The sequence below is a fragment of the Neltuma alba genome, unplaced genomic scaffold, assembly GCF_004799145.2.
Source record: "Neltuma alba isolate B1F8T4 unplaced genomic scaffold, ASM479914v2 tig00010672_pilon, whole genome shotgun sequence".
NCBI classification, from domain to species: domain Eukaryota; kingdom Viridiplantae; phylum Streptophyta; class Magnoliopsida; order Fabales; family Fabaceae; genus Neltuma; species Neltuma alba.
The window spans coordinates 160,881-169,344 of NW_021635514.1; the positions used below are offsets into that span (position 1 = coordinate 160,881).

Below are 8,464 nucleotides of genomic sequence, written 5' to 3' on the forward strand. Positions count from 1 at the left end.
AAGCATATTTCCGCAATGTCAATTCTTCTTTTTCTCTCTCTCTCTGTTTTTTTTAAGGGGGGCCGGGGTTGTTAATGACCCTATAAACTTCTTCAAATTTAAACTGAAGAAATGCCACAGCAATAATTAAGCACAGCCAGTCTGCCTACCGTTTTTGCCAGCGCAGGATAGTAAATCGGCCACTGAGGAAGACCACAAGAAACTGCCATGAAACTGTTGATAATTATGAGCCAATGATGAGTTGTATGGGGAAAAAAAACGATTAAGAAAAGAATCCATCAGAAAAACTCGTCTTCCACAATCCCACAACACATTAACATGCCACCTAATCATCAAATGTCCATTGGAGCAATTCCTTGGTCTGCACCAGCACCTTGATCAGCGCCACCATCCCCCCCACTTGCTGGCTGAGATTCAGCTGAAGGAACTTCCTCCTCCCTCACGATTTCAAAAGCATCAATCATCTGTTGTACAGTGTCTTGATCCAGTATGTGGAACGGCTCACCAACTCCAACCACGGCAACTGTGCATATGGAACTCTTGAGCTTCTCCCCTTGTAATGTCTCCCTTGTAGCAACAAGTGCGTCTTTAATCAGATCTTCCCGTGAAGAGCCCGAAAAGTTCTCAAACCTACGTTCTAAGTACGTCTTTGCAGCTTGTGAGCGCGACCCAATTGCAAAAGCCTGATATTCAAAGTAGTTTCCACTTGGGCAGTTGTAATAGAGATGAGCTCCAGCTTCATCTAATCCAGCCACCAGGAGACCAACACCAAAAGGCCGTTTTCCATGACCGCTGGGTACAAACCTATCAATCTAATACAGATCAGAAATAGCAATCCAAGGACCACCTCAACCGAGTTACTGGCCAAAAAACCTTGGCAATACGATATGCAGGTATCACTTCGAAAATAACGAATATAAAGCCTCCACAGCAATTAAATATTATATAAACACAAATCCCTGGAAGAATACCAGTCCTGGACTCCTGGTTTTGTTAAAAAAATTGGCAACAAACTCGGATGTTTAATCTGCTAGAAATGAGCCAAAAAGGTTAAAAGATCCTCTAGACAACCATAGAATGATGAGCAAAATTTTCCAGTTTCCTTCCCGTAGCCAAATCTCAGGTCGACTAAAAGCACATCTAAGATGTACCCAAAAAAACACTGAATTTGCCTGTAAAAACCCACTGAATTTTGATGATGATAATAATAATAATAATAATATAAAAAGATTTCAATATTCAGAGATTTTCTACCTTTCAGTTTAAAAGTATGAGATACAAGTGCACATCAATACCTTATTTTATTCTGTTCCTTCAATTTTTAGGATCAAAATGGACTTCATTTTCTGAACAGTTCTACTAGCATCGAGGTGGGGGGAATTTATTCAACTGAACAAATTGACTTTTGTTTAAACAATAGATATTGTTGAAATTGAAATGAAACAAGTGCCAATTAAGAAGACAAATTGAACCAACAAGCAGTTGGTCGAGCTGGTAAGTAGGCTCGCCCTCTGTAAGGATGAGAATGCATATTCGAATCCGGGAAAGCGCTCTCATTGGGAGAGGGGCCAACCCTGCCTATGTGGGCAGCACTCCTGCCCCTTGAGTCCGGATTAGTCGGTTGTCAAAGGCGCCGGATTACGGTGCGGTATTTCACCCCCAAAAAAAAAATTTGAGTGCTGGGAAAAATGATACAGATCAGGCATTCAAATTATTCAGTCCATGGTGATGGTGATAGACCCTTTTTTCTTAAATGAAGGAAAAGAATCACAGAGGCTTTATCTGTGACATAAAACTGTTTGATATTTCAAGTAAAGAGCACAGCATTTCAATTGAGGGACAGAAGTCAAGATTATAGACAGCAAATGCAACCTTCAATTGGTGGATAGAAAACGTAGTTTTGATATACAGTGACATTAAATAAATGAAAACATGTTTTGCACCATTTGATTATGAAATGCAGTATTTGAATGTGTTAGGTCTAATACTTCATGTCCCACCATATCAAACACAGATAAAGCACAAAATAGAGCAATTACTCCACAATAGAGTTTTAGGCAATCAAGTATAAGAACAGGAATGAAACTTCAACTACTTTCTTTTAGTGCCACACAACACCTCCAGATCACAATAAACCAAATGGCATTAGAAAGTCCTAGAGTGTAACTAATATGTGGACTTGTGTTCCTTTCAACCATATCTTTTTTATAGCATATCTCATTTATATGATAAAATTCCAGCTGCATATCATTGTGTACCAATACAATTTGCTATTCAAAAATAAGTCTCGAAATCCATAATATAATTACTATTGTGTTATAAGGTGATTTTACACTTATTGTGACTGGCAAGTCTAAAAATCTGAAAGAGAAATGAAAAGAAACTGCAGACAAATAGCATTGTCATCTTACATTAGCCAGATCAGTGTACTTGAAGCTGAGGGGAAAAAAAAAAAAAACAATCCTATCTGTCTAAAATGATTGATTGTCTAATCGGTGCCAGCAGTCTCATGCTAAATTAAAAAGATACCTATCAAATAGTGAGCTTATCTGACGAAGATACAGCTCCGCGTTTGATCTATCAGTTACTGAGTCCCCCCCCCCCCAAAAAAAAAAAAAGTTATTAGTTACCCCCACCGCAACAAAAGAATGCTACAGTCCCTAAAATAAGTCTTTTCCTGCATAAAGTAGACATGATCGATTGTTATATCTTCGGGAATATCAAAATCTACATCCTTATTTGACAGCAGCATAACTGCAGCTTCGATTTTCTATTTTTACTTCAAGATTGAAAACAGCTTCATCATCTGTCTATTAATCTCTCAAACATGCAGTGTAGCATAGAAAGCCCAAGGATTTCACTCCTAGAGAAGAACAGCTTCCCCAAAATTAGACCTGACAGAATTATTTACTAAAATGTAAAGTTGATTAATGTACAGAAATGGGGGGCACAACAAAAATTAAAAAGGATGATTTCTTCGGAATCCAAAAAATGCACATGCTCCCGCATTCTAGTCTTCCTTTAACCTAGGGGTGCTCAAGTGTGAACCCGTCCCGGCCGTCCCGTACCCGTCTCGGAGGTTTAGGGACAGGACTGTCCCGTCCCGAGTGAGGCCGGGACGGGACACCACCGGGACCGGGACAGTAAAAGTCCCGGGACGGGACGGGACTCGAGCTAGCCTTCGGGACGTCCCGTCCCGTCCCGTTTTTTTAAAAATTTTTTTAATAATTTTTTTTGTTATTATGATTGTCTAATTACCGAGACGGAGAGTGAGAGTGTGAGACCCCGAGTCGTGTTAGAGACTTAGAGTGTTAGTGTTCACTGTTCACTTGTTCAGTGTTCCAAATTCCCAATTCCTCATTTCCTCCTCCTTCAGCGTCCAAAGCCGAGAATCTGAGATCTCCACGGTTGCATTGCGCGTTCACCATCGCTCACAGACTCACAGTGTCAGAGGTCGCTCATTCACTGTCGCTCACCGTCGCTCATCATCGAGTCACCGTCGCTCACCCTCACTGGTTCACCGTCGTTCCTCATCGAGTCACTGTTGCTCACTGTTGTTCACCGGCTTCTGAATCGGTGAATCTGAGCTTCTCGCCTCTCTCTCTCTCTCGTCTCGGCTTCTGAATCTAAGATTTTCGCCTGTTGCTGTCGGTCTCAGCTTCTGAATCTGAGCTTCCAGCCCCTTGCTCGGTGCCACCGTTGATCAATCGCAGGCTCGCGGGTCGCAGGTTCCACCGTCGCTTGCTCCGTCGATCACTCTCTGTAAGCAACCAGCAGGACCAGGTAAGTAACTTTGTTCTCCATCCGTTCATCATGCCCGATCCCACCTGCTTGACTGCTTTGATCCTTGCTGCCTTGCCCTGTTACTGTCTGCCGGTCTCCAAGCCCCAATCCCCTTTATTGTGCTGCTTCTTTGTTCCTTGACTTTACATTTAAACTAGTAGGAGTTCTGAAAATGATAAAAATCTTGATTCTGAAATTTAGTCGGCGTTCTTTGATTGGGTCTGCTGCTTAAAAACTGAAAATTGGGTTCACTGTGTTTGAAAATTGGGTCTCTGATATGTTCAAGTCATATGAAATACTTTGATGCTGCTTAATGTGTTTAATTTGTTCAATGCTACTTAATCTGCTTAGGAAGACCGAAATGGCCCCTACTGGCACTACACCCGCTACTGAAAAAAACATTGGAAATGTTGAAGGAGATTCTGAAACTGAAAGCAATGATTCAGTATCAATGTCTAATGAAGAAGCAACACAAACAGAGGCCCCAAATGCCTCAAATATTGAGGGAGAAGAGATACCAGCAAAAAGAAGGAAAACATCTAATGTATGGCTGCATTTTGACAAGCTTCCTTTGGACCAAACTAAGGGAGAACACCGAGCTAAGTGCAAGTATTGCCCAGCTACAATTGCTTGTCATCCTACTAGACATGGGACAAATGGATTGCGAAAGCATGCAAGGAGGTGTCCCAAAAATCCAAACAAAGCCAACAAGATGACACAATCATTGTTTACAGCCTCTCAACTAGGGTCCTCCTCTAAATCAGTGACACATCATTTATTTACTCAAGAGCGGTGCAGAAGAGCTGTTGCAAAATTTATTATATTGGAGGAACTGCCTTTTCGGATTGTGGAAAGCGAGGGTTTTAAACAAATGATGAATGACATAGAACCCCGATTTCAAGTTCCCTCTAGAATGACTACTACCAGAGACTGCTACAAGTTGTATCTTGAAGAAGCTGGAAAGTTGAGAAGTTATTTTAAAAAGGCAAAAGTTCGTGTTTCCCTCACTACGGATACATGGACTTCCAATCAGAATGCCAATTATATGACCTTAACTGCTCATTGGATTGATGAAGATTGGCAATTACAGAAGCGACTCTTGAATTTTTCAGTAGTTGAAAACCATAAGGGTGATACAATTGCAGAAGAAATAGAGAAATGCTTATTGTCATGGAACATTGACAAGGTATTCACTATCACCGTTGATAATGCTTCTTCAAATGATAGTGCATTATCAACTTTGAAGGCAGTTTTCAAACATTGGAATGGTCTAGTTTGTGATGGGGAGTTCATGCACATACGGTGCTGTGCACATATATTAAATTTGATTGTTTCTGATGGTGTGAAGGACATGCATCACTCTATTGATGCCATTCGGAATGCCATTAAATATGTAAGATCTTCTCCATCAAGGTTTCGAAAATTCAAGGAGCTTGTGGAAAAAATGAAAATTGATTCAAAGAATCTCTTGAGCATGGATTGTCCAACTAGGTGGAATTCAACTTATATAATGTTGGAAAATGCCATTAAATTTGGTAGTGTGTTTGATAGGATGGAGCAAACTGATGTGGAGTACAAAAAATCATTTTTAGAAAAGAGCTTAGTTGGTCCTCCTAATGCAGCAGATTTTCAAGTGGCTAGGGAGTTTGTTGCATTTCTGAAGGTGTTCTACAATGTCACTCTGAAATTTTCAGGATCACTTTATGTGACATCAAATATAGCCTTCCAACAAATAGTTAATGTGGCTGCCATTTTGAATAGAAGGGCAAATAATCAAAGTTCTTTGTTGTCTTCCATGGCTAAGAGTATGCAGATCAAGTATGACAAGTATTGGGGGAAGTTTGACAACTTTAATCCTTTGTTGGTGATAGCAGTGGTTCTTGACCCAAGGTATAAGATGAAATTTTTAAAATTCGCTTTTGAGGATATGTATAATGATCCTGCACATCGTGAAGAGATGACAAAGAAAGTTTCAGATGTCCTGTATCGCCTGTATGACCATTATTCAAGGGTGCTTGGCACATCTCAGGCTGAAATTCAGACTGAAACTCAATCACAAATGGCTTCTAGCAATATCACAGACTTGAATAATGTAGAATCAGATATGGATGGAGATGATGCTTTCACTGCAATGGAAAGGTTCCTTGCACAAACTGAGATTGAGCTTCAAACAGATAAGTATGCTGAGGTGGAGAAGTATCTTCATGCTGAGTTAGCTGAAGCTCGTGATCCTGCATTTGATATTCTGGGTTGGTGGAAAGTCAATGCTAGCAAGTATAGAGTCCTTTCATTGATTGCTAGTGATGTATTAGCGATGCCTATCTCCACTGTGTCTTCAGAATCAGCATTTAGCACAGGAGGTCGTGTTATTGATGATTTTAGAAGCTCATTATCCCCTAAGATGGTTGAGGCGCTTATTTGTGCACAAAATTGGCTATCTCCATCTACATCCAAGCTAAAAGTACTTGACATTGATGACTTTAATGACACTGAAGATGTGATACATGGTAAATGAATTATGATCATATTATTTATTTTATAACATCAAATTTATTTTATTCTTAAAAATAATTGTCTTTTTCCTGTTCTTTTCTTTCTTTGCAGATGAAGAAGTAGCATCAAATTTGATTGACCAAGAGCAAGAGCCAAAGAAATAGTGGATGACTAAATGTTGACTATTGCTGATTTGTTGTGCTTCTGAATTTGTGTTGTTGTATTTCTATCTTTGTGTTCATGTTGACTGTTGAGTTGGATTTCTATAGCTGTGATTTTGTGTTGTTGTTTAAGACTTTAAGTTTAAGCGTATGAGCCTATCTATGTATTTTGATTTGGCTGGAATGGATGCTGGACAACTAAACAACTTGTGTTCAAATTATTTCAGCCTTTATCTTTGATTAATCCTTGAACTTCTTCTATATTTAAATGATTGTTGTAGCCTTCATGGATATTAGTTGGATTGAGTTATATTTTGCTTCAGGTGGTTGTTAACTTGTTATTATGTGTTTTGAAGCTGTAAATTTGCTTGGTGGTTTTTTTTCGGTTAGTTAATCAGGTGGTCTGTGTATTTCCCCAATTCCCTGCTGTTATTATGTGTTTTGAAGCTGTAAATTTGCTTCAGGTGGTTTTTTTTTCAGTTAGTTAATCAGGTGGTCTGTGTATTTCCCCAATTCCTTGCTGTTATTATGTGTTTTGAAGCTGTAAATTTGCTTCAGGTGGTTTTTTTCCAGTTAGTTAATCAGGTGGTCTGTGTATTTCCCCAATTCCTTGCTGTTATTATATGTTTTGAAGCTGCAAATTTGCTTCAGGTGGTTTTCTTTCGGTTTGTTAATCAGGTATTCAGGTGCTCTGTTTATTTCCCCAATTCCCTGCGGCCTGCCTTCTCTTGAAGTGTAATTCGTGTGTTTCAAGTGTTTGGAGGGTCTATGGCTTTCAACAAAAAATTCATAGGCCCAATGGATTTAGTTTAGCCCAATTTATTCCCCTTGGGTACTAGCAGGAAATTAAGGTTTTGGGCCAGGTCATTGTAACCATAAACCCATTAGTGTAGCCCAATTTGAAGCCTATCCACAATGCCTTCCTGATGCGGGACGGGACGGGACGCGCGACGCAAAATGCGTCCCGACCAGTTAACCGGGACGGGACACGGGACGGGGTTGTCCCGGTCCCGTCCCGTCCCATGTGCAGGCCTACTTTAACCAATTTCTTAAAACTCCCTCACTATCTAGGGGGCAGACTATTGAAAGACATTTCAACCCTAAAGACAGCTAGCCCTGCTTGTTCCAAACAAAACCCTAGCTTTAATTCCATGATCTAAACACTAGCAATTCTGCGACTTGCACTTAATAACGACCATAGCAGCAGAAAACGACAGTTAATAATGCAAAATTAGAAGTGAGAAGCCCCAGTACAGTTTAAAATATGATACGGACCTGGGCCTTATCAGCGAGTTGAACAACGAGTCGACCAACAGGAAGAGGGGACTCGAAGGTATAGTTGTAGTTGATACATTCGGATCGCATGTAGCGGGAGAGAACACGACCATCGGCAGTGAGACCAGCGATGGCAACGCCGATGTGGTCGTCAACCTTGAAAATCTTTTTCTGGTGAGAAGAAAGCTCGGAGTTAGCCTTGTTGACACAAGCGAGGACCACGTGGGTCTTGGATCGGAGTCCAATTGCGGCGGACCCTTGTTTCACTGCCTCCATAGCGTACTCCACCTGGAACAGCCTGCCGGCGGGGCTCCATGTTGTCACGTCCGTGTCGTACTGGTTCCTGAACATTGCTTACGATGTCGTCTCCGATTCACCTAGCCGCACGGTTTCACTCCTTACCGTCTTCGGCAGTACAGTCCGCCTATTTAAATTAGGAACTACAAGGTCTTTCTTCTTCCCCAAGCCTAAATAATAATTCTGCTTTATGCGGTGAACTCACCTCCAAGGCAGGAATACAATATACCCCGATCTCACATTCATCTGCTCTGCCCAAGTTTTGGCGCTCCAGCGTCGTTTCCCTCCCTAAATGGGCTACCCAAAAGCTCTCGGCCCAAATTATGCATGATCCAATTTTCAGAGGTCTCGCACAAACATTTTGACCATCCAAACGTTGGGATTATTAGAGGAGATCTTCAGCCTGCCAAAAAACCCAAAACCCGAAGCAGACTTACAAGAAACGTAGGCCGAAA

At 40.9% G+C, this 8,464-nt stretch overlaps 2 protein-coding genes across 2 annotated transcripts; one reads left to right on the plus strand and one right to left on the minus strand.

The window, feature by feature from the left end:
• Window positions 1-200: 200 nt before the first annotated feature.
• On the minus strand, window positions 201-8,237 carry LOC114758137 (proteasome subunit alpha type-1-B-like). The gene is given in 3 exon segments (XM_028947150.1): window positions 201-782; window positions 784-804; window positions 7,713-8,237. Coding segments are annotated over 3 exon segments (822 nt in total). The 5' UTR covers window positions 8,064-8,237; the 3' UTR covers window positions 201-332.
• LOC114758134 (zinc finger BED domain-containing protein RICESLEEPER 2-like) lies at window positions 5,078-6,642 on the plus strand. Its single transcript, XM_028947148.1, has 2 exons — window positions 5,078-6,290; window positions 6,388-6,642. Exons 1-2 carry the CDS (start codon window positions 5,135-5,137, stop codon window positions 6,438-6,440), a joined length of 1,209 nt encoding a protein of 402 aa, XP_028802981.1. The 5' UTR covers window positions 5,078-5,134; the 3' UTR covers window positions 6,441-6,642.
• Window positions 8,238-8,464: the final 227 nt, after the last annotated feature.

Coding starts and splice junctions, on each gene's coding strand:
- LOC114758134 (XM_028947148.1), top strand. CDS start 5,135: ATGCATCACTCTATTGATGCCATTCGGAATGCCATTAAATATGTAAGA. Junction 6,291..6,387: donor CACTGAAGATGTGATACATG/GTAAATGAATTA, acceptor CTTTCTTTGCAG/ATGAAGAAGTAGCATCAAAT.